General features: G+C 42.5%; 1 protein-coding gene across 5 annotated transcripts in view; it reads left to right on the forward strand.

The window, feature by feature from the left end:
- cep104 (centrosomal protein 104) overlaps positions 1-26510 on the forward strand; it is a 376777-nt gene that overhangs the window by 125665 nt on the left and 224602 nt on the right. For all 5 annotated transcript variants that reach the window (XM_068017520.1, XM_068017519.1, XM_068017521.1 and 2 more), the window contains one exon: positions 11845-12021. In XM_068017520.1, the coding sequence (XP_067873621.1) occupies positions 11845-12021 (177 nt within the window). The remainder of the gene's footprint in view (positions 1-11844; positions 12022-26510) is intronic.

Below are 26510 nucleotides of genomic sequence, written 5' to 3' on the forward strand. Positions count from 1 at the left end.
GTGCATATCCAGACACGTTTTTAAAAGAGTTGAGGGTTTCTGCCTGTACTATACTTACAGGCAGTGAGTTCCAGACCCCTACCACCCTCTGGGTGAAAAATCTTTTCATCATTTCCCCTCTAATCTTTCTACCAATCACTTTAAGTCTATGCCTCCTAGCCATTGACCTTTCTGTTAAGGTGATTAGGCCATTCCCATCCACTCTATCCAGGCCACTCACAATTTTTGTACATCTCAATCATATCTCCCCTCAGCCTCCTGTTCCAAGGAGAACAACCGTAGCGTATCCAATCTTTCCTCGTTGTTCGATTTTTCCAGTTGTGGCAACTTCCTCATAAATCTCCTGTGTACCCTCTCCAGTTCAATTACATCCTTTTTGTAATGAGGTGACAAGGACAGCACACAGTACTCCAGTTGTGGCCTAACTAACGATTTATACAGTTCCAGCATAACCTCCCTGCTCTTGTATTTGATACCTCCGCTAATAAAGGAAAGGATTCTATATAATAAAAGCAAAATACTGCAGATGCTGGAAATCTGAAATAAAAACAAGAAATGCTGGAAACACTCAGCAGGTCTGGCAGCATCTGTGGAGAGAGAAGCATGGTTTAGTTTTTTTTAGTTTAGTTTAGAGATACAGCACTGAAACAGGCCCTTCGGCCCACCAAGTCTGTGCTGACCATCAACCACCCATTTATACTAATCCTACACTAATTCCATATTCCTACCACATCCCCACCTGTCCCTATATTTCCCTACCACCCACCTATACTAGGGGCAATTTCTAATAGCCAATTTACCTATCAACCTGCAAGTCTTTGGCATGTGGGAGGAAACCGGAGCACCCAGAGGAAACCCACGCAGACACAGGGAGAACTTGCAAACTCCACACAGTTAACGTTTCGGGTCAGTAGCCCTTCTTCTGGGAACTCCCAGTTCCAAAGAAGGGTCACTGACCCGAAAAGTTAACCATGCTTCTCTCTCTCCACAGATGCTGCCAGCCCTGCTGAGTGTTTCCAGCATTTCTTGTTTTCATTAAAGGATTCTATATGCCTTCCGAACCACCTTATTGACCTAACATACAAATGAGGAGCAGAAGTAGGCCACTCGACCCCTCGAGCCTGCCCTATCATTCAAAAAGGTCATGGCTGATCTGATTGTAACCTCAACTCCACATTTCCGCCTACTCCCAATAACCTTTCAATCCCTTGCTTATCAAGAATCAATCTACATCTGCCTTAAAAATGTCCAGACTCTGCTTCCACTGCCTTTTGAGGAAGAGAGTTCCAAAGACTCACGACCCACTGAGAGGAAAAATTTCTCCTCCTTGTTGTCTTAAATGGGCGACCCCTTATTTTTAAATAGTGACCCCGACTGACATAGAAACATAGAAAATAGGAGCAGCAGTAGGCCATTTGGCCCTTCAAGCCTGCTCCGCCATTCATTATGATGGCTGATCATCCAACTCAGTAACCTGTTCCCGCTTTCACCCACCCTTTGATCCCTTTAGACCCAAGAGCTACATCTAACTACTTCTTGAAAACATACAATGTTTTGGCTTCAACTGCTTTCTGTGATAGCAAATTCCACAGGCTCACCACTCTCTGGGTGAAGAAATTTCTCCTCATCTCAGTCCTGAAAGGTTTACCCCTTATCCTGAGTCTATGACCCCTGGTTCTGGTCTCCCCCACCATCAGGAACATCCTTCCTGCATCTAGTCTGTCCAGTCCTGTTTGAATTTTATAGGTTTCTATGAGATCCCCCCTCACTCTTCTGAACTCCAGCAAATATAATCCTAACCGACTCGATCTCTCCTCAAACGTCAGTCCTGCCATCCCAGGAATCAGTCTGGTAAACCTTCGCTGCACTCCTTCTATAGCAAAAACATCCTTCCTCAGATAAGGAGACCAAAACTGCACACAATATTTCAGGTGTGGCCTCACCAAGGCCCTGCATAATTGTAGCAAGACATCCCTGCTTCTGTACTCGAATCCTCTCGCTATGAAGGCCAACATACCATTTGCCTTTTTTATCACCTGTTGCACCTGCATGCTTACCTTCAGCGGTGTAAGAGAACTCCCAGGTCTCGCTGCATATTCCCCTCTCTCAGTTTATAGCCGTTCAGATAATCTGCCTTCCTGTTTTTGCTACCAAAGTGGATAACCTCACATTTATCCACGTTATACTGCATCTGTCATGCGTTAGCCTACTCACTTAACTTGTCCAAATCACTCTGAAGCCTCTCTGCATCCTCCTCACAACTCACCCTCCCACCCAGATTTGTGTCATCTGCAAATTTGGAGATATTACATTTAGCTCCCTCATCTAAATCATTAATATATACCGTGAATAGTTGGGGTCATAGCACCAATCCTTGCGGTACCCCACTAGTCACTGCCTGCCATTCGGAAAAAGACCCATTTATCCCTACTCTTTGTTTCCTGTCTGCCAACCAATTTTCTATCCATTGCAATACACTACCCCCAATCCCATGCGCTTTTATTTTACACGCTAATCTCTTATGTGGGACTTTGTCGAAAGTCTTCTGAAAGTCCAAATAAACTACATCCACCGCTCCCTCTCATCAACTCTACTAGTTACATCTTTGAAGAATTCGAGCAGATTTGTCAATCATGATTTCCCTTTCGTAAATCCATGCAGACTCTGTCCAATTCTACCACTGTTCTCCAAGTGCTCTGCTATAAAATCTTTGATAATGGGCTCTAGAATTTTCCCCACCACAGACGTCAGGCTGACTGGTCTATAATTCCCTGCTTTCTCTCGAACTCCCTTTTTAAATAGTGGGGTTACATTAACTACCCTCCAATCTGTAGGAACTGTTCCAGAGTCTATAGAATCTTGGAAGATGACCACCAATGCATCCACTATTTCTAGGGCCACTTCCTTAAGTACTCTGGGATGCAGACCATCAGGCCCTGGGGATTTATCGGCCTTCAATCCCATCAATTTCCCCAACATCATTTCTCTGCTAATACTGATTTCCTTCAGTTCCTCTCTCTCACTAAGCCCTGTGTTCCCCAACATTTGTGTCCTCCTTTGTGAAGACAGAACAAAAGTATGCATTTAGTTGGTCAGCCATTTCTTTGTTCCCCATAATAAATTCCCCTGTTTCTGACTACATTTGTCTTCACTAATCTTTTTCTCTTCACCTACCTATAGAAACTTTTACAGTCAGTTTTTATGTTCCCTGCAAGCTTACTCTCGTACTCTATTTTCCCCTTCTTAATCCCTTGGTCCTCCTTTGCTGAATTCTAAACTGCCCCCAATCCTCAGGTCTGTTGATTTTCCTGGCAAATTTATATGCCTCTTCCTTGGATCTCATGCTATCTCTAATTTCCCTTGTAAGCCATGGTTTGGCTACCTTTCCCGTTTTACTTTTGCACCAGACAGGGATAAACAATTGTTGCAGTTCATCCATGCACTCTTTGAATGTTTGCCATTGCCTATCCACTGTCATCCCTTTTAAGTTCTTTTCTTTTTGGGCCTCCTTATCTCGAGAGACAATGGATACGCGCCTGGAGGTGGTCAGTGGTTTGTGAAGCAGCGCCTGGAGTGGCTATAAAGGCCAATTCTGGAGTGACAGGCTCTTCCACAGGTGCTGCAGAGAAATTTGTTTGTTGGGGCTGTTGCACAGTTGGCTCTCCCCTTGCGCCTCTGTCTTTTTTCCTGCCAACTACTAAGTCTCTTCGACTCGCCACAATTTAGCCCTGTCTTTATGGCTGCCCGCCAGCTCTGGCGAATGCTGGCAACTGACTCCCACGACTTGTGATCAATGTCACACGATTTCATGTCGCGTTTGCAGACGTCTTTATAACGGAGACATGGACGGCCGGTGGGTCTGATACCAGTGGCGAGCTCGCTGTACAATGTGTCTTTGGGGATCCTGCCATCTTCCATGCGGCTCACATGGCCAAGCCATCTCAAGCGCCGCTGACTCAGTAGTGTGTATAAGCTGGGGATGTTGGCCGCTTCAAGGACTTCTGTGTTGGAGATATAGTCCTGCCACCTGATGCCAAGTATTCTCCGAAGGCAGCGAAGATGGAATGAATTGAGACGTCGCTCTTGGCTGGCATACGTTGTCCAGGCCTCGCTGCCGTAGAGCAAGGTACTGAGGACACAGGCCTGATACACTCGGACTTTTGTGTTCCGTGTCAGTGCGCCATTTTCCCACACTCTCTTGGCCAGTCTGAACATAGCAGTGGAAGCCTTACCCATGCGCTTGTTGATTTCTGCATCTAGAGACAGGTTACTGGTGATAGTTGAGCCTAGGTAGGTGAACTCTTGAACCACTTCCAGAGCGTGGTCGCCAATATTGATGGATGGAGCATTTCTGACATCCTGCCCCATGATGTTCGTTTTCTTGAGGCTGATGGTTAGGCCAAATTCATTGCAGGCAGACGCAAACCTGTCGATGAGACTCTGCAGGCATTCTTCAGTGTGAGATGTTAAAGCAGCATCGTCAGCAAAGAGGAGTTCTCTGATGAGGACTTTCCGTACTTTGGACTTCGCTCTTAGACGGGCAAGGTTGAACAACCTGCCCCCTGATCTTGTGTGGAGGAAAATCCCTTTTAAGTAACGTTTCCCAATCTGTCATGGCCATCTCGTGCCTCATACCTTTGTAGTTTCCTTTACGAAGATTCAGGACCCTTGTCTCAGAATCAACTACGTCACTCTCCATCTTGATGAATTCTATCGTATTATGGTCGCTCATCCCCAATGGGTCTCGCACCACTAGATTGTCAATTATTCCTCTCTCATTACACAATACCCAGTCTAGGATGTCCTGCTCTCTAGTTGGTTCCTTAACGAATTGGTCCAGAAAACCATCTCGTATATACTCGAAGAATTCCTTTCCTCCGGTATTGTGATTAATTTGATTTGCTCAATCTATATGCAGATTAAGCTCACCCATAATTACAGATGTTCCTTTATCACATATAGATTCTTCCACAAGAGGAAGCAACCACCCTGTCGAGACCCCTCAGAATCTGAAGTTTCAATCAAGTCGCCTCTTACTGTTCTAAACTCCAGCAGATACAAACCTAGCCTGTCCAACCTTTCCTCATAAGGCGACCCGCCCAGGTATTAGTCTAGTAAACCTTCTTTGACCTTACCGACGCGTCCTATCTTCAGGGATCTGTGGACATTCACTCCAAGGTCACTCACTTCCTCTACACCTCTCAGTATTCTCCCATTTATTGTGTATTCCTTTGCCTTGTTTGATCTCCCCAAATGCATGACCTCACAGTTCTCCGAGTTGAATTCCATTTTCCTCTTTTCTGCCCACCTGACCAGTCCATTGATATCTTCCTGCAGTCTACAGCTATCCTCCCAGCTATCAACCACGTGGCCAATTTTCGTGTCGTCTGCAAACTTCTTGATTATGCCCCCTATATTTACTTCCAAATTGTTAATAAATACCACAAAAAGCAGGGCACCTAGTACTGAGCCTTGCGGAATGCTACTGGAAACCACCTTCTAGTCGCAAAAACACCCGTCAACAATTACCCTTTGTTTCCTGCCACTGAGCCAATTTTGTATTGTTACAACCGAGGCGGGAGGAGTGCACTGTTTATTCTAGTTCCACTTCTCCACAGGTCATAACATATATTTAAATTTTCCCACTTACTGATATGGCCAATCATATACTCTGTTTTTCCAAAATAAAACACACTAGCCAGATTTCTTTAATGAGCAACAAAATTATCATTTTATTATAAAACAAGTCTTAACCAGTAATGAAGCAAAGCATAAACACACAGATTGAAATGTTAAAGTTTCCTTTTTACCTTTGCCCCTTACACTCACACACATCGGTTAACTGGAAAAATAAAAGGGATTTTTGTTCTGAGCTCTGTTACAGACAAAAAAAACTCTTGGGTTGAATACTTCTTCATTCTTGAAGAAAACAGCAGATGAGATATGTTGTGTTCCAAAACTGGCATATAGTCTAGCCTCCGAGTACACGTAGATGGGTCACTGCAATCTTTTCGAACAGGTTTTTCAGGCGACATTGATAATTAATTTAGCAGGCTTTTCTTCAAAAACAGGATATGAGATGATTTGACACAGTGGACTTCTCGGGGTCTTTTAGAGAGGTGCTGGAAAGCTGAGCTGGGTTGTGGTCTTCTCTCATTCCTTGGGACTTCTCTTCTTCTGTGGGCTTTTTAAAGTGATGGAACGGGGCTGGGCTGAGTTGGGGTTCTGTCACGGGGCACGCAACTGACACTTCTCTGCACACATCTTCCCCAGTCACCAGAGTCATAGTCATACAGCACAGAAACAGGCCCTTCGGCCCATAGTTTCTGTTCTGTTTTTAACTTCAGTCATGTGACAACCAGTAAACATTGTTGCCAAACTAGTTCTTTCAGTGTCCTCTTGAAGACCCTCTTGGAAAAAAAACTCTTCCAACATTTCTTCAGTTTCACTATGAATTCCTCAAAAAATGTTTTTAACAAAAAACAAGCACTTCCATAACGGTATCCAGCTTGCTACGTTCCCCTGATTCTATGCGCTTTTATTTTTTTAAACCAGTCTGCCATGTGGGACCTTGCCAAAACCCTTCCTAAAATCCACGTAGACCACATCAACTGCACTACCCTCATCAATCCTTGTTTCTTCTTCAGTGAGGGTTGGAAAATGATGGTCAGAACTTCCGCTATTTCCTCCCTGGGTACATTTCATCCGGCCTTGGTGATTTATCCACTTTCAAGGATGCTAATCCCCTTAATACTTCCTCTCTCCTAATGTTTATTACATCCAATATTTTACACTCCTCAACTACAAAATCTGTATTTCCCCTCTCTTTTGTGAAGATGAATGCATAATATTCATTAGGAACCAGAGCAAAATCTTCCGCCCCGACACAGAGGTTACCTTTTTGGTCTTTTATGGGCCCTATTCTCTCCTTAGTATAGATAAAAGATCTTTGGGTTCACTTTGATTTTGCTTGCCAATATTCTTTCATGCCCTCTTTGCTTTCCTAATTATCTTTTTCTTTCACCCTTCCACTTTCTACACTCCTCTTGGCTTTCTGTAGTATTGAGTTCTTGGTGTCAGACATAAGCTTTCTTTCTCTGTCTTATCTTAACCTATAAGCTCCTTGACATGCATGGGTCTCTAGATTTGACCATACCACCCTTTTTCTTTGTGGGAACATATTTGCTCCGAACCCCTTGAATCTCTCCTTTGAATGCCTCCCTCTGCTCTGACAATTTACCTTCACGTAGCTATTTCCTGTCCACTTTCGCTAAATCACTCCTCAGCTTAGTAAAATTGGCCTTGTCCCAGTTGAGAACTCTTAACTCCTGTTCTATCATTGTCCTTTTCCATAATTATGTTAAAACTAACTGAATTATGATCACAACCAGCAAAATGCTCTCCTTCCAACTGCCCATCTTTATTTCCTAAAATTCAGTCCTAAACTGTGCCCTCTTGTTGGACTTGCTACATGCTGGCCCAAAAAAGTTCTCCTGAATTTTTTTTTTAACTAATGGTACAAAGAAACACACATAGGAGCAGGAGTCGGCCATTCAGCCCATCAAGCCTGCTCCACCATTCAATACGATCATGGCTGATCATCCACTTCAATGCCTTTTTCCCACACTATCCTCATATCCCCTTATGTCATTTGTATTTAGAAATTCGTCAATCTCTGCTTTAAACATACTCAATGACTGAGCTTCCACAGCCCTCTGGGATAGAGAATTCCAAAGATTCACAACCCTCTTGGTAAAGAAATTTCTCCTCATCTCTGTCCTAAATGGCTTCCCCCTTATTTTGAAATTGTGTCCCCTGGTTCTAGATTCCCCAACTAGGGGAAACATCTTAGCTGCATCTTCCCTGTCTATTCCTTTAAGTATTTTGTAGGTTTCAAGGATATCACCTCTCATTCTTCAAAACTCTAGAGAAAACAGGCCCAGTTTCCCCAATCTCTTTTCATAGGACAGTCCCACCATCCTGGGAACAAGTCTGGTGAACCTTCGTTGCACTCCCTCTATGGCAATAATATCCTTCCTAAGGCGAGGGGACCAAAACTACAGAAGGTACTCCAGGGTTGGGCGGCACAGTGGCGCAGTGGTTAGCACCGCAGCCTCACAGCTCCAGCGACCCGGGTTCAATTCTGGGTACTGCCTGTGTGGAGTTTGCAAGTTCTCCCTGTGTCTGCGTGGGTTTCCTCCGGGTGCTCCGGTTTCCTCCCACATGCCAAAGACTTGCAGGTTGATAGGTAAATTGGCTATTAGAAATTGCCCTGAGTATAGGTAGGTGGGAGGGAAAATATAGGGATAGGTGGGGATGAGGTAGGAATATGGGATTAGTGTAGGATTACTATAAATGGGTGGTTGATGGTTGGCACAGACTCGGTGGGCCGAAGGGCCTGTTTCAGTGCTGTATCTCTAAACTAAACTAAACATGTGGCTCATATAAAACAAACTCACAGTTTCTCACGCCCTCTGTCGGTACAGTCTAACCAAGGTTCTATACAATTGAAGCAAGACTTCACTACTCCTGAACTCAAATCCTCTTGCGATAGGGCTAACATACCAATAGCCACCTTAATAGTTTGCTTTCAGTGACTTATTGACCAGGACACCCAGTTCCCTATGTACATCTGCACTTTCTAATCTCTTACCATTTAAGAAATACTCTGCACATCTATTCCTCCTACTAAAGTGGATAACCTCACATTTTTCCACATTATATTCCATCTGCCATGTTCTTGTCCACTCAATAAGTCTGTCCAAATTCCCTTGAAGCCACTTTGCATCTTCCTGTCAATGCACATTCCCTGCTAGTTTTGTATCATCCGCGAACTTGGAAATACTACATTTGGTCCCCACATCTAAATCATTGATGTATATTGTGAACAGCTGGGGCCTAAGTACTGTTCCCTGCGGTACCCCACTAGTCACAGCCTGCCAACATGAGAATGACCCATTTATTCCTACTCTCTTTTTTTTCTGCTTGTTAACCAATCCTTAATCCATGCCAGTATATTACCTCCTGTCCCATGTGCTTTAATTTTGCCAACTAACCTTCTGTGGGGGACTTTATCAAAGGCCTTTTGAAAATCCAAGTATACCACGCCCAGCGACTCCCCTTTATCAATTCTGTTAGTAACATCCTCAAAAACTCCAACAGGTTTGTCAAACATAATTTCCCATTCATAAATCCATGTTGACTATGCCCAATCAGATCATTATTATCCAAGTGTCCGTTTATCACATCCTTTAGAATAGATTGTAGCATTTTCCGAACAACTGGTTAAGGCTAACAGGTCTGTAGTTCCCTGTTTTCTCTCCCTCCCTTCTTAAATAGTGGGGTGACATTTGCGACCTTCCAATCTGCAGGAACAGCTCCAGAATTTATACAATTTTGGCAGATGATCATCAATGCATCCACTATCTCCATAACTACCTCTATCAACACTTTGGTATGTAGAATATCAGGTCCTGGAGACTTGACCTTCAACCCCATTAATTTCTCCAATACAACCTTCTTACTAATAATTTCCTTCAATTCCTCATTCCCCCTAATCCCTTGGATCTCTAATTCTGGGAGATTTCTTGTGTCTTCCTCAGGAAAGACAGACACAAAGTAATCATTTAGCTTCTCTGCTATTTCTCTATTCCGAGTGGCTTGCTAGGTTATTTCAGAGGGCGGTTAAGAGTCAACCACATTGCTGTGAGCTGGAGTCACATGTAGGCTGGACCGGGTAAGAATGGCAGATTTCCTTCCCTGAAGGACATTAGTGAACCTGATGGATTTTTACAATAATCAATGATAGTTTCATGGCACCATTACTGAGACTAGCTTTCAATTCCAGATTTTTATTAATTAACTTAATTTTAATTCCACCAGCTGCCATGGTAGGATTTGAACCTGTGTTCCCCCCTGAACCACAAGAATTCTGCTCCCTCAATTTTCCTTTCACACTAAAACTATCCCAGTTAATATTGGGGTAGTTAAAATCCCGTACTATTACTGCCCTATTTTTGCACTGCTCAGAGATTTGCCTACAAATTTGCTCTTCTGTCCCTCTGACTGGGGGTCTATTGTACACTCCCAGCAGTGTGATTGCCCCCTTTTTGTTCCTTTGCTCAATCCATATGTGGCTCAGTGTCAAATTTTTGTTTTCTAATGCTGTTGTGAAGCTCCTTGAGAGATTTTATTGCATTAAAGGTGCTATATGAAACAAGTTTTTGTTGTTGATGGCATTTCTTCACTTCTTATATTGAATTCTAACTGTCAAATACAAGCTATTTTCTTAAGCTATTGACTTTTTAATTCTTTCATGGGATGTGGGCATCGCTCGCCTGCCCAGCATTTGTTGCCCATCCCTAGTTGCACTTGACAACTTAGTGCCTTGCTAGGCCAATTCAAAGGGCAGTTATGAGTCAACCATGTTGCTGTGGGTCTAGCATCAGATGTAGGCCAGACCAGGTAAGGGCAGCAGATTTCCTTCACTAAAGCGCATCAGTGAACCAGATGTTTTTTTTTATGACAATTGGTAGTTCATGGCACCACTACTGAGACTAGCTTTCAATTCCAGATTTTTATTGATTAATTGATTTGAAAAAAATTCTACCTCCTCCTCTGGTGGAATTTGAACCTGTGTCCCCGGGGCATTAGCCGGAATATCAGGATTACTAATTCAGTGACATTGCCACTATGCCACCATCTCCCAAGCTTCTGACCTGCATAATGAAACTTTACATGTCACATTATATATCATACAGCAATACAAACATGAACTTTACATGTAAAACTCTGGCATGTTATCTTCTATTCATATGCTCTGTCCAAAGTTGGATGGCAACCTGGAGAGCTTGCTACTTTTGGCATCCTTCAAACGTTCAAGCATTCTAGCTGGATACCATCAGTGAACAGGCATCCACTTCCCTCCTTTTGTTCTTGATTCTTCATCATATTTGAAATTTTAAGTACTGCTCGTGCTAATCTCAAACTAGTCTCATGCTTTTTTAAAAACAAACTCGAACTAAGGTTGATAAGTTGCCAATTCCACAAATTTGCAATTGTATTTCCTTTTGCTTTTACTGCTTCAATATTCATTCCTCCTCGCCTGAAGAGGCAGCTGTCTGGCATCACACCCAGTTGGTTATTCATGTGAGACATTGGGTGTTGGCAGAAATTTGACCATGGAGGACTTCGCAGCCAATCATCTTCTGCCCTCGCACTTCCTTTTCAACCCAAAGAAAGAATAATATAGCACCTTTCACAACCTAAGAACATGCCAAAACACTTGACAGCAAATTAAGTACTTTGGAAGTTTAGTCACATTAATGTAAGCAAACTCAAGTAGAGACCCTGGGGTAATATGCTAGTTCTGTGTCCAGGGATGCCAAAGGCAATTGTGGTATCCCTACTTCTGCCCCAACTGGAATCATTTGATTTGGGGCATTTACCTACTGTGCAACTGAGGAAGCCTTGCAGTTGCACTACTAAAATTGATGACTGTAAATAATGATTCAGTGGTGTTAGTATAACATCCTGTCATGGTGCAAAAATTGCATCCGAATCAGGGAGTGTTAGCTATAACAAGTACGCTGCTTGACAGCTGTCGCAAGACAGTTCCCAGACAATTAAACCCGACCAGCTCCTACAGCTTTGTTGGAGGTACGGAGCTGGTGTAATAAAATTGAAAATCATTTTAAAATTGTGAGTTATGAAAATGTCCAGTTGTGTTGTTATGGAGATCATGTCTGTTGTTTTTGACATGAGTTTCTAAGTATCACAACTTAGTGAACAGAAAGAAGTGAAATGGAAGCAATAGTATTGAAAAAAAATCTGATTCCTTCACAGGAAATGGCACTGCTGAAAGAAGTGCGACCTCTTCACGTTATTCCACCCCAGTTAATGCGGCCTTTGAAGCCACAAGTTCCAGGCCGCCTGGCAGTAAATCAAATTGAGTTGGTGGAGCGCTTGCTGAAGGAGTTGGGTACAGATAACAGCGGCTTCACCTTAGACAATGTTATGAAGGTGAGTGATGTCCTGCAGTATCGGGCTAATCTGAGAGCCAACTATCATTGCTGTATTAGCTGGTTTATTTTTTTAATATATTGATTTATTATGCATATTTTCAATGAGATTTGTGACCATTATCATTATAAAAATGTACTTTGCAATTATGGATGTTTTATTTCTTGGGTATCTTAGTAGCAATATTAAAAACAGAAAATGCTAGACACATAGTAGTTGAATCAGCATTTGTGGCAAGAGCAGGTAAGCTTGTGAAGCATCTACCCTGAAATGTTAGCTTATATCTGTAGATGCTAACTGACTTGCTTGAGTGTTTTCTGATTTTGTTTGGGATTTGTAGTCTCTCCATTTTGTTGCTTTTACATTTTAGAAATGTTGTTGTGCTCAGAAGTATTGAACCTATTTTCAGGAATCTGCTGTCTTTAAGTTTGAAGTCTTACCTGAAGCTGGTAAAGTTGACTGCCTCAAAAGTTTAGATGTCTTCTTGATTGACATGGAAGATGGGATGTGTGTAGTTTATGAAAATGACGGGCAAGAAAAGACCATCTGGTCCATGATGCCTGCAGCATCATGACTAGACACTTTGTACCCACATCCCTGTAGTCATGTAATTTCCTGGGAGAGCCAAAAAATCCAGCATCAATAAAGGGGGAAGAAATTCTGTGAAAATTCCTCTCGATCCCTTCAGATGATTGAAACCAGTGCAGGAGATTGTACTGGCCATGCTTTAACTGTTAATCCACTTAACTTCTATGTGTTGCGATGTCTCCTGCAGCAAAGAGCTGGTTCAGCTTCTTCTTGAAGGCATGCAGAGAGTTGGCAGACACCACATAAGCTGGCAAAGAATTCCAGAGGCTATTTACTCTCTGAGAAAAGAAGAACCACCTAGCATTTAGCCTATTTCTACTTTTGTGCAATTTAAATGAATGGGGAGGTCTAGGAGACAACCTGTCAAACTAAAATAATGTCAACCGGCATGCAATTTCACTTTTTTTATATAGTTCTAAGGTAGCCTCCAAGTCTACATTGTTCTAAAGTAAATAGGCCTAGTTTTAAGACTATCTGAATAACCTTAAGGTTCTTTAAGCTAGGAATCATCCTTGTAGCGCTCCTGAACCTTTTCTACGCCTACTATATCACCCACTATGTAAGGGGACCAAAACTGGATGCGATACTCTAGCTCTAGTCCAACAAACAACCTATATAATAACAGAGTGGTGTCCTTTTGATTTGTATTGAATGGTTCCATCAATACAATCCAACACCCTGTTTGCTTTGGCTCTGACCTCTCTGTATTGGTCAAGAATCTTCACTGCTCTGCGCACAGTTATACCTGGATCTTTTTACTCCCAGTGTCTTTCCCTGTAAATGAGAAGTATATTCTGTGTTTGTCCTAACTGCATGCACAACACTACATTTATGTGCGTTAAATGCCTCTTGCCATTGTTTGGCCTACTTCCCCAGTGCATCTAAATCCTTTTGTGGAAGCTTGTACTCATCTACTGTATTAAACCTTGCACAAACTTTTGTATCATTTGCAAACTTACTGACAACCCAACACCACTGTACAGGTCACTAATGTAGCCAGTGAATAGCAGTGGGCCTGATACCGATTTCTGGGGAGCACCACTAGTAACGTGCTTCCAGGCTGATCCACAGCCATTGACTGCAACTTTTTGACTGCAAGATTGGGGCCAATTCTAAATGCAAAACTTTTATTTGTGTATCTAACTAGGTAAAAGACCATCGTACTTCAGGCCTCTCATTTCTGTTGTATACTGAAAATAATCAAAGCAAACCAATTATTATTCATTTTTATACATATAAAACATTGTGATGTAGTACATGAGTTGCATATGCAACAAGGTAATGAACATTGCAAGGGTGAGAAAATACTGTGATAAAACATTTTGGAGCCGAGAACCACACGCCAGTGAGAGCGCCTTAATGATGAGTGACAGTAGGCTACTCATTCACTCTCTGTATTAACTCAGCTGAGCGTGCAATTAGCACTTTTTTTCTGGTCATAGATTTTTTTACTTTTCTTCCCTCGATGGTTGGGGAAGGGCCCTAAAAGTCGTCGTCATGAAAATTGCATTTACAGGCTGGCTGAGTAAACTCACCCATGAGGACAGAAAAAAACTCCAGTGGTGCTGGCAGCAGCTATTCAAATGAACCCTTGGTAGCATGGGGAGAAATGTCTTTTGAGATGGTGCTCCACCCAATACAGTCTCCTTAACCATACAAACTGGATACACTGACGTTATAAAATGAGCTTCTGCTTGACAGGCTGATTTTTATTTTGAAGAACAAATGTGTAATCTCAACATGAAGGTAGTTGGACTTGTGGAAACATCATCCGAAACCTGTATTTTTAAAAGTTTGACTAATTGAAGATTGTTGTTTAGAATGTATCTGATCCTTAATGCATTTAGTTTAAACTATTTGGCAGCAATGATAGCACACCAAATCAACAGCCTAACAGATCTATCCGATGATCAGGAAGTTTCTTTCAGTTTAATTACACAGTGATCATGCAGTGAAACTAGACCTGTCTCTCAGAACAAACACCAAGTTTAGAACAATACTTCTTGGAATAAGTTTTGCGTTGTCTTCTAGTTACTTGTCTGCATGCATGAAAATGGATTTGGTTTCCTTCGGAACTTTTGGTCCATTTTCAAGCAAAGTCCTTTATGTCTGTTCTGCCAGTCATCATGTAGGTCTATTGAAGGCCAGTTCATAAGACAGATGCAAATTTTTTTATGTAAGAACCAGCTTAGCGTTGCACTGGAATCATGTTGTACTAAAGTAAACTTGTAAATTTAAAAAAAATTCCAAATGCAAGAGCCCCAGCAGTTCCTAAAACACTTCGGAATTGAGAGTGAGTAAGATGGGAACACGCAGTGTGGGCCTGGGATTGATATGTAACTGATTCATGACACGAGCGTAATGAAGGGCTAGAGGAGGGAGCAGTTAAATGTGATTGTGATACCAATGAGTGTCTGTTTTCGATGCTTCAGAACTCATGTCCTTTGTATTTGTAGAAGAATTATTTGTCTGCTGTGAACAGCACTCCTTTCAAGTAAAGGTTTCATGTGGGAATTATTTTGGAGACCGTATACAGTGGCTGCATCTGCTCTATTTAACCTTGTGTGAAACACAATTCTGGTGACCCTTTCATTAACAGCAGAAATCGGGGCTGTCCACCAGTATGGATTGTTTCCTAGCCAGGCTTAAGGCACTGAAAATCTAAAAAAGTAAAATACAATGAAAGTAGTTACTCAAAATTAAAATGCAGATGGTAAAAGATGCTTTTTTAAAATTAGGCTGATTTCAGCTACACTACAATTTGTAAAATGGAACACCTGCAGTTCCTCAGGTACTTTACAAAGGAGACTCAAAACCATTTTCTCTTCACATTCTCCTCTTTTATGTTTTTTTTTGTTGCAAATGCACACTCGCCAACAAAAATAAATCTATATTTTAAAAGTGTGTGTGTGTGTGTGACATATAATATATACATATTGCAAACTGAATTCTCCCAGACCTGAGGCATTTGCGAGTGCCTTTTGGAAGTCTGGGTGTTTTCCCCGACTTACCAGTGCTGGAAAACTATAAACAGGGCATAAATATCACATACACTCAAGCTTTCAAAATATATTATTCTCGGTGTATAAAATTCATTACATTAACTACTTTTTAATAGCATCAATCTTGTAATTTGTTCAATAAATCATGATTTTGGTAGTAAAAAAAATTCTAAGCTATTTATTTGGAATATATTGTAAATGTACTTGATAAAATATTTCTGCTAAGAGTATGCAGAAGTTTGCTTTCTGATCTGAAATTTAGTTCATCAACTTATATTACTGGAAGTACTGGGGGTGGGGGGGTCGCGGTGGAAGCTAAGCAGAGCACATGGGACACACACATTCCTCTTTCATGAATGTGAAAGAATACAAACTTCATTGCAGGTTTTATCTTCACCTTTAGAAGTGTATCCTGCTCTGAGGTCTGTGCATTATTCTGTTTTTGCTTTGCTATCGGGGTGCCAGTCTCCATAGAATTTCTGGGTTCTGCTTTATTACAGTGCCCCACAAAGGGCAAACACACAGAACTAGCAATATTTTTTCCCAACCCCCCGCATCACTGACTGGTGTACACACACATGGACTAACAGTGCTATTGGGATAAAGGAGTTGGAATTTGCACAATGTTAAAGGACACCTGGTCTTCCTCATCATTGAAACGTTGAACTGTATTGTTAATTGGGATAGTAACCAATTTATTCAATGGGTTCTTTTGGAAGGGGGTGGGGGTAATCTGTTTCAGAATACATGTAAAATGGACAATTAAATGATTGTTTCTAATCCTCCTCCACTCAGTTAAGCTACAACCCTTTTCCCATATGCATTCACTACTCTGTGGTCTTGGTTATTTCAACTGAGGGCGCATAAACAAAGTTAGACATATTGTCCAGTGTAATCATACTGACTTACATCTATATACACGTAATGTTTGTACCCATTATATTAAAAAAAACCTCAACATTTGTGTCCGTCACTTCCCAATATGTTCTGAAAGTCTCAACTACACAGCATTTCTAACAAAAATTAAATTGCAGGGGCACTCTGTGATCTTTTTAAAGTGGAAATAGTAAGCTGACCTGGAACTTGCATTGACTTTTGTGGGGAGCATTGCAATTTATCAGTTCAAATCATTTCCTTTTCCCATACTAGCTATCCTTCTGAACTGTAGAGTGAGACACTTCTAACTAATATTGAACTATTAGTGGCGCAGTGGTTAGCACCGCAGCCTCATCGCTCCAGCGACCCGGGTTCAATTCCAGGTACTGCCTGTGTGGAGTTTGCAAGTTCTCCCTGTGTCTGCGTGGGTTTCCTCCGGGTGCTCCGGTTTCCTCCCACATGCCAAAGACTTGCAGGTTGATAGGTAAATTGGCCATTAGAAATTGCCCCTAGTATAGGTAGGTGGTAGGGAACTATATAGGGATAGGTGGGGATGTGATAGGAATGTAGGATTAGTGTAAACGGGTGGTTGATGGTCGGCACAGACTCGGTGGGCCGAAGGGCCTGTTTCAGTGCTGTATCTCTAAACTAAACTAAACATATTGGTAGTTTTGTGTGATACATTTATGCTGAGTTAGTTTAAAATGTCCTAACTCAATTAGGTTCTTGATTTTACAATTTTCCTGGCAAATAAATTAAAAGTACAGCATTCAAAGAAAACGTCTACACTATAAACCTACAGTAAATATCTTGATTCTTCTAGAAGTATCTTCTTTGGGCCTCCTTATCTCGAGAGACAATGGATACGCGCCTGGAGGTGGTCAGTGGTTTGTGAAGCAGCGCCTGGAGTGGCTATAAAGGCCAATTCTAGAGTGACAGGCTCTTCCACAGGTGCTGCAGAGAAATTTGTTTGTCGGGGCTGTTGCACAGTTGGCTCTCCCCTTGCGCCTCTGTCTTTTTTCCTGCCAACTACTAAGTCTCTTCGACTCGCCACATTTTAGTCTTTATATCTTGATTCTTCTAGAGGTATAAGAAGGAACTATAGGAAGGATGGGATTGCACTGGAGAGGGTGCAGAGGAAATTCACCAGGATGTTGCCTGGGCTGGAGCATTTCAGCTATGAAGAGAGACTGAAAAGGCTAGGGTTGTTTTCCTTAGAGCAGAGAAGGCTGAGGGGAGACCAGATTGAGGTATACAAAATTATGAGGGGCATTGATGGGATAGATAGGAAGAAACTTTTTCCCTTAGCGGAGGGGTCAATAACCAGGGGGCATAGATTTAAGGTAAGGGGCAGGAGGTTTAGAGGGGATTTGAGGAAAAAGTTTTTCACCTAGAGGGCGGTTGGAATCTAGAACACAATGCCTGAAGGGGTGGTAGAGGCAGGACCCTCACAACATTTAAGAAGTATTTAGATGAGCACTTGAAGCGCCATAGCATACATGGCTCGGGGCCAAGTGCGGGAAAATGGGATTAGACTGGATGGGTGCTTGATGGCCGGCACAGACACATTGGGCCGAAGGGCCTGTTTCTGTGCTGTATGACTCTGTGACTCTAAGTCTTTGTGTGAGCCATATGGGAATCAGTAAAAAAAAAAAAGTTTGTCAAGTTATTAGATTATTTCGGTACAAGTATATTTGTAGTTTAACGTAGATCTCCATTTGTAAAATTGTGACTCATAAAATAATTGAGTATCCAGATTTTTGAATCTGTCTACTGTGATCCCTACCCCAACAATACACAAATATTTAATTGTGTTTGTGCACACTTAATAGAATTACATGGACTCTTTTTTTTTTATTCATGGAATGTGCGCATTGCTGGCAAAGCCAGCATTTATTGCCCATTCCTAATTTCCTTAAGAAGGTGGTGGCGACCTGCCTTTTTGAACTGCTGCAATAAATGTGGTGCATATACTCTCATGGTGCTGTTTGGGTGGGATTTTGACCCAGTGACAGTAAAGGATCAACGATATATTTCCAAGTCAGGATGGTGTGTGACTTGGGGAGGAATTTGCAGGTAGTGGTGTTCCCATGCGCCTGTTGCCCTCGTTCTTCTAGGTGGAAGAAGTTGCAGGTTTGGAAGATGCCGTTGAAGGATCTTTGATGAGTTGCTGCAGTACATCTTGTTTTTGGTACACACTATAGCCTTGGTGCAGCAGTGGTGGTGGGAGTGAATGTTTAAGTTGATGAATGGGATACCAGTCAATTGGGCTGCTTTATCCTGGATGGTGTCTAGCTTCTTAAGTGTTGTTGGAGCTGCATTTATCTGGCAAGTAGAAAGTATTCCATACTCCTGCCTTGTGGATAGTGGACAAGACTCTGATCCACTCTTGTAGCCATTTATGTGGCTGGTTCGGTTAAGTTTCTGGTCAGTAGTGACCCTTAGGATTTTGATAACATAAGGAGCAGGAGTAGGCAGTTCAGCCCCTCGAGCCTGCTCTGCCATTCAATACGATCATGGCTGATCTCATCTTGGCCTCAACTCCACTTTCCTGCCCGTTCTCCATAACCCTTCAACCCATTTCTAATTAAAAATCTGTCTATCTCCTTAAATTTACCCAGTGTCCCAGCATCCACTGCACTCTGGGGTAGTGAATTCCACAGATTTACGACCCTTTGAGAGAAGTAGTTTCTCCTCGTCTCTGTTTTAAATCTGCTACCCCTTATCCTGAAACTGTGACCTAGATTACCCCCCAAGAGGAAACATCCTCTCTATGTCTACTTTGTCAATCCCCTTAATCATCTTATATACCTCAATTAGATCTCCTCTCATTCTTCTAAACTCCAGAGAGTAAAGGCCTAAACTGTTCAATCTCTCTTCATAAGACAAGCCCCCCATCTCTGGCATCAATCTAGTGAACCTCCTCTGAACTGCCTCCAATGCAACTACATCCTTTCTTAAGTAAGGTGACCAAAACTGTATGTAATACTCCAGGTGCAGTTTCACCAATGCCTTGTACAGTTGCAGCAACACTTCCCGACTTTTATACTCTATTCCTTTGGCAATAAATGTCAAAATTCCATTTGCCTTCCTTATCACCTGCTGTACCTGCAAACTAGTTTTCTGCGATTCATGCATGATGACACCGAGATCCCTCTGCACCGAAGCACTCTGAAGTTTCTCTCCATTTAGATAATTTGCCTTTCTATTCTTCCGACCAAAATGGATAACCTCACACTTATCGACGTTGAAATCCATCTGCCAAATTTTGGCCCATTTATCTAATCTAGCCATATCCATTTGTAGATTTCTTATTTATTTATTGCAACTTACTGTCCCACCTATTTTAGTGTCATCTGCAAATTTGGCTATAGTACCTTCTATCCCTGTATCCAAGTCATTTAGTTTTAGTTTAGTTTAGAGATACAGCACTGAAACAGGCCCTTCGGCCCACCGAGTCTGTCCCGACTATCAACCACCCATTTATACTAATCCTACACTTATTCCATCATTCCTACCACATCCCCACCTGTCCCTATATTTCCCTACCACCTACCTATACTAGGGGCAATTTATAATGGCCAATTTACCTATCAACCTGCAAGTCTTTGGCATGTGGGAGGAAACCGGAGCACCCGGAGGAAACCCACGCAGACACAGGGAGAACTTGCAAACTCCACACAGGCAGTACCCAGAATTGAACCTGGGTCGCTGGAGCTGTGAGGCTGCAGTGCTCGCCACTGTGCCGCCCTATATAGATTGTAAATAGTTGGGGCCTGAGGACTGAACCCTGTGGCACCCCACTAGTTGCATCTTGCCAACCAGAAAAAGACCCATTTATCCCGACTCTCTGTTTTCTGTTGGTTAGCCAATCCTCTATCCAAGCTAATAAATTGCCCCTAACCCCATGTGAACTTGCCTTGATGGGGGATTCAGTGATGGTAATTCCATTGAATGTAAGGGGAGGTGATTGGACTCTGTCTTGTTGAAGATGGTTCTTGCCTGGCGCTTGTGTGGTGTGAATGTTATTTGCCATTTACCAGCCCAAGCCTGAATGTTGTCCAGGTCTGGCTGCATGTGGGCGCGGACTGCTTCATTACCTGAGGAATTGTGAATGGAACTGAACACGCTGCAACCATCAGTGAACATCCCCATTTCTGGCCTTATGCTGCAGGGAAGGTCCTTGAGTACTGTGAACAGTGCTAGGCACCAAACATTTGTACGGATATATTGCCCTTGGAGGGAGTGCAGCATAGATTTACTAGAATAATAGGGTTAAGCTATGTGGAGAGATTACACAAACTATGCTTGTATTCCATGGAATTTAGAAGGTTAAGAGGTAATTTGATTAAAGTTTTCAAGATACTAAAGGGAGCAGTGAAGATAGATTGGGAGAAACTATTTCCACTAGTTGGAGAGTCTAGGACTGGGAACATAGTCAACACTTTAGACCCAGACCTTTCAGGAGTGAAATTTGGAAAGAATTCTTCACAGAAATTGTGGTAGAAGTTTGGAATACACTTGCACGAAAGGGCAATTGATTCCAGATCACTTGTTGGTTTTAAAACTGAGATTGATAGATTATTGTTTGCCCCATATCCCTTATACCCAGTGTTAGCCAAAGGTATTATGGAGTTTGGTTGCAGATTTTCCATGATCTCACTGAACGGCAGCAGTATAGACTCAAGGGGCTCCTTGGCCTCCACCTGTTCCAATGTTGACAAAGCCGTTGAAAATGGTTGCCATCTAGGACTGTGCCCTTAGGAACTCCTCTGACGATGTCCTGGGGCTGAGATGATTGGCCTTGACCAACCACAACCACCACCTTTTGTGCTAAGTATGACTCCAGTCAGTTGAGCATTTTACCTCAATTCCCACTGACTTTACTTTTACTCGGGCTCTTTCGTGCCGCATTCAGTCAAATGCTGCCCGATATCAAGGGAAGTCGCCCTCACCTCAGCTCTGGAATTCAGATCCTTTTTCCATGTTTGACCAAGCCTGCAATGAGGTCTGGAGTCACTTGGTCATAGTGGAATCCAAACTGAGTATCGGTGAACAGGTTATTGGTAGTAAATGTGGCTTGATTGCACTGTCGATGACGTCTTCCATCACTTCGCTGATGATTCAGAGTAGACTGGTGGGGCAATAATTGGCTGGATTGGATTTGTCCATCTTTTTATCGACAGAACGTACCTGGGCAATTGTCCACTTTTGTAGTTGCACTGGCTAGAAGTGCAGCTAGTTCTGGAGCACATAGCCTTTGCTATACGTAGTGTGCTCAACCATTTCTTGATCATGTGGAGTGAATTGAATTGGCTAAAGACTGACCTCTGTAATGATGGGGACTTCAGGAGGTGGCCGAGGTGGATTATCCACTTGGCATTTAGGCTAAAGGCGGTTGCTAATGCTTCAGCCTTGTTTTTTCTACTCACATGCTGGGCTTCACTGCCATTGACCATGAGGATGTTTATGGTGCCTCCTCCTCTTGTTAGTTGCTTAATTGTCCACCACCATTCATAACTAGATCTGGCAGAACTGCTGAGTTTTCATCTGATCCGTTGGTTTTGGGATCGCGTAGCTCTACCTGTGGTACACTGCTTCCGTTGTCTAACATGCATTGTGATCCCATGTTGTAGCTTCACTGGATTGGCACCTCATTTTTAGGTGTGCCTGGTGCTGCTCCTGGTATGCTCTTCTACATTCCTCGTTGATCCTGATGTATCCCCTAGCTTGATAGTAATGGCAAAGTGAGCGATATGCCAGGCCCTGAGGTGACAGATTATGGTGGAATGCAATTCTGTTGCTGATGCACCACAGCGTGTATTGGATGCCTAGTTTTGAGTGGCTAGATCTGCTCTGAATCTATCCCATTTAGCATGTGGTAGTGTCTCACATGATGAAAGATATCCCCAGTGTGAACGCAGGCATTCATCTCCACAAGGACAGTGTGGTGGTCATCCTACTAATACTGTCGAGGACAATGCATCTGTGACAGGTGGATTGGTGAGTACAAGGCCAAGTGGGGTTTTTCCCTCATTGGTTCTCTCACCCTCTTTCGTAAGCCCAGATTGGCAGATATATCCTTCATGACTCAGCTAGCTCAGTTAGTAGTGATGCTAATGTGTCACTCAGTGATGGACATTGAAATCCTCCACCCGGAGTACATTGTGTGCCCTTGCGACCCTTGGTACTTCTTCCAAGTGGCGATAAACATGGAGTACTGCTTCATGAGCTAAAGGAGGGCAGGAAGTTTCCTTGCCCATGCTTGACCTGATTCCATGAGATTTCATGGGATCTGGAGTCAATGTTGAGGGTTCCCAGGGCCACTACCTTCCAACTTTATACCACTATGCTGCCACTGCTGGTGGGGGGTCTCCTGATCGTAGGACAGGATGTATACAGGGATGGTGTTGGTGGAGTCTGGGCTGTAAGCTGGAAAGTATGATTCTGTGAGTATGACTAAGTCAGGCTGTTGCTTGACTCGTCTGGGACAGCTGTCCCAATTTTAGCACAAGTCCCCAGACGTTAGTGAGGACGACTTTATAGGATTGCCCAGGTTGGGTGTGCCTTTGTCATGTCTGATACCTGGGTTGATGTTGGATGGTTCATCTCTTCTGTTCTTCTTCTGTTGCAGCTTGAAAATTACTTGTGTTATGATACCCGAGGACCACTAACAAACTGAAATAATTGAATTCACCACCTGACCCCAATTTAGGAAACCGAAAAAAAAGCAAACTGACAGGATTTCACTTTCATAAACGTTATACTCTAACACTCAAACCAAAACCAATGAATTAAACATTATTATGAGTGTTTCCTTTTTTTGTTAAATATTGAAGAATTGTGGCTTAAAACTGAAAAGGAGTCCATGGATATTTTCTTTTACAAGGGTCACAGAGGTCTGGACTGTCAAGAGTTGCTGGAAGCCATCTGTCTTCAAATAATTACCCAGCAGGGATTGTTCTTGACTTGGGGGAGATATTTACAGAGAAATGACAGGTCTCGATTTATAGGGGTCTAGAGCCTTGATTCTTGAGAAGATTATGGTTTTGCTTTGGACAGTGAGTTGGGATATGGACAATGGTTTGAAAAGACAGTTGGAGAAAACTTGCCAAGAGAGCAACACCCAGTTCAGTCTTTACCAGCACTTTGAAAAAACCCTGCCAGTTTTCCATCTCTTGAGAAGCTGAGAAGCAAGTGTAAGTAACCGCCTGAAACCCCAGTTGCTGCATTTCCCTGGAAAGTCTGCCCAAACTAATCTTCAGTGTCGCTTGACAAGAACTGTTCTAGGAAGATCCCAGTGACGGCCGTCTATACGTATTTGGGGCGCCAAACCAAAAAGACTTCTGACATCTTTTCATGGCTTCTCTTTTTTTCTTCAAGAATTAGCAAGTATTTTGGCGAACGTTTTTTTTTCTGTATTTTTTTGTACTAGAGCTCGAAAGAGTAACTCTCTTTATTTTTCCAGTTAACCAGTGTGTGTTGTGTGAGGGGCTAAGGTAAAAAGGGAACTTTTGTATTTCGATCTGTGTGTTTGTGCTTTGCTTCATTCCTGGTTAAGACTTGTTTTATCTGATAATTTTGTTAATTAAAGAAACCTGGTTGGTATGTTTTATTCTGGGATAAAAATAGAGTCTATGATTGACCCTTTCGGTAAGTGGGAACAAATTTAAATATATGTTGTGACCTGTGGAGAAATGGAAGTTGAATAAACAGTGTACTCCTCCCACCTCGGTCGTAACAACAGGAACAGTTAAATAACGATGCATGTGTGTATCTTAAAGGTTACATATTATTCAGCAGACGCATCAAGGAAAGTCTTTACAGTCCACTGCTGAGTGTGCCTGCACAACAAAACCAGGATCTTCCTCGGGTAGCATTTCAAGTCCAGTCCTCTACGATGTGGATATGGAAGTAATAATGTCCTGTTGATAGTGAGTGATGCAGTCTTTCCTTTAACGGTTCAATCTTATCTCCTCTTGAACCATTTCAGCCTTGTCCATGCTGTCCCGATGGCATGGCTCTGCTGATAACTTTTCAGTCGCCGAAAACAATGGTAGAAACTTATCTTCCAAAGGTCAGCTACCAGAAAACCAGTTCCAATTGAAAGAGATTGTCCTTTTAGCCAACAACTCACAGCTTTTTCCAGGGGGATTTGTTTAAAATCAACAACACCCAGCTCTGCAGCTGACTTCTTAGGAAAGCCACACAGCCTTTTTCTGGCTTAACACTCTACGGTGTTTTCGTGACAAATTCTCTCAACAGCTTTTTTCTTTGCTGGCTGAACACCCTGTTGAGACTTCTTGACAAACTGGAACTAAAACTCCAATCACAAGTATCTAGTTTAAAAAATAAACTTTGTTTTTCCCTCAGTCGCAAGACTGTTTGTTTGTGTAATTTGGGTTCAACTTGGAAACCCCCAGCTTGAAGCTGATTTGAAATCAGGGACCATCTCAAAAACACAAACACAAGATGTACAGAACTCAGTTTACACATGAAGATGCCAGAACACTTGCCTGGTCCTTTCAGAGGACAGTTAACAGTCAAACATATTGCTTTAAATCTGGAATGACGTATAGCCAAGACTGGGTAAGGATGGAAGATTTTTTTTATTCGTTCGGGGGATGCAGGTGCCGTTGGCTAGGCCAGCATTTATTACCCATCCCTAACTGCCCTTGAGAAGGTAGTAGTGAGCTACCTTTCCTAAAGGACATGAATGAACCAGATGGATTTTTACGACAATCCAGTCGTTTCACAGTGACTCCATATCAGCTTGATATTCCAGATTTTATTTAATTAACTGAATTTGAATTCCGACATAGGTAGAAAGAGGGATGTGGTACTGCAGTCAGAATTTAGGGAGCTAGGTAAGAAATTAGCAAGCAAGACCTCAAAACTTGTCATCTCCAGATTACGCCTTGATTAGCACATGGGATTATGGTATTGTTGCTATCACAGAGACATGGTTGAGGGAGCTCAATATTCCAGGGTATAGAATCTTCAGGCATGACAGGGGAGGGGATAAAAGAGGAGATAGTATTGCACTGTTGATCAAGGAGTCAATTACTACAGTAAGAAGGGATGATATTTAGTTTTAGTTTTAGAGATACAGCACTGAAACAGGCCCTTCGGCCCACCGAGTCTGTGCCGACCATCAACCACCCATTTATACTAATCCTACACTAATTCCATATTCCTACCACATCCCCACATGTCCCTATATTTCCCTACCACCTACCTAAACTAGGGGCAATTTATAATGGCCAATTAACCTATCAACCAGCAAGTCCTTGGCATGTGGGAGGAAACCAGAGCACCTGGAGGAAACCCACGCAGACACAGGGAGAACTTGCAAACTCCACACAGATATCTTAGAAGGTTCCTCAAATAAGGCCATATGGGTAGAACATAAAAACAAAAATGGGGTAATCACTTGGCTGGGTGTGTACTACAGGCCTCCAAACAGTCAGGGAGAGATAGAGGAACAGATAAGTAGGCAAATGTCTGAGAGATGTAAAAATAATAGGGGATTTCAACTTGCCTAATATCAACTGGGATAGTCTTAATGTAAAAGGCTTAAAGGGGGCGGAGGTCTTAAAATGCAGACAGGAGATCTTTTTGAGCCAGTACGTAGAAAGTCCTACAAGAGAAGGGGCAGTACTGGACCTAATCCTTGGGAATGAAGCTGGACAAGTGGTAGAAGTGTCAGTGGGGGAGCATTTCGGGGATAGTGACCATAACTCTAAGATTTAAGGTAGTTATGGAAAAGGGCAAAGGCGGGCTGGAAATAAAGGTACTGAATTGGGGTAAGGCCGATTTCAATATGATAAAACAGGATCTGGTCAAAGTGGACTGGGAGCAACTACTTGTAGGAAAGTCTACATCAGACCAGTGGGAGTCATTCAAAGAGGAAATAATGAGGATTCAGAGCCAACATGTACCCATTAAGGTGAAGGGTAGGACCAACAAGTCCAGGGAACTCTGGATGTCAAGGGATATAGAGGATTGGATCAGAAAAAAAAG

This window comes from Heterodontus francisci, chromosome 37, assembly GCF_036365525.1.
Source record: "Heterodontus francisci isolate sHetFra1 chromosome 37, sHetFra1.hap1, whole genome shotgun sequence".
Taxonomy (NCBI): domain Eukaryota; kingdom Metazoa; phylum Chordata; class Chondrichthyes; order Heterodontiformes; family Heterodontidae; genus Heterodontus; species Heterodontus francisci.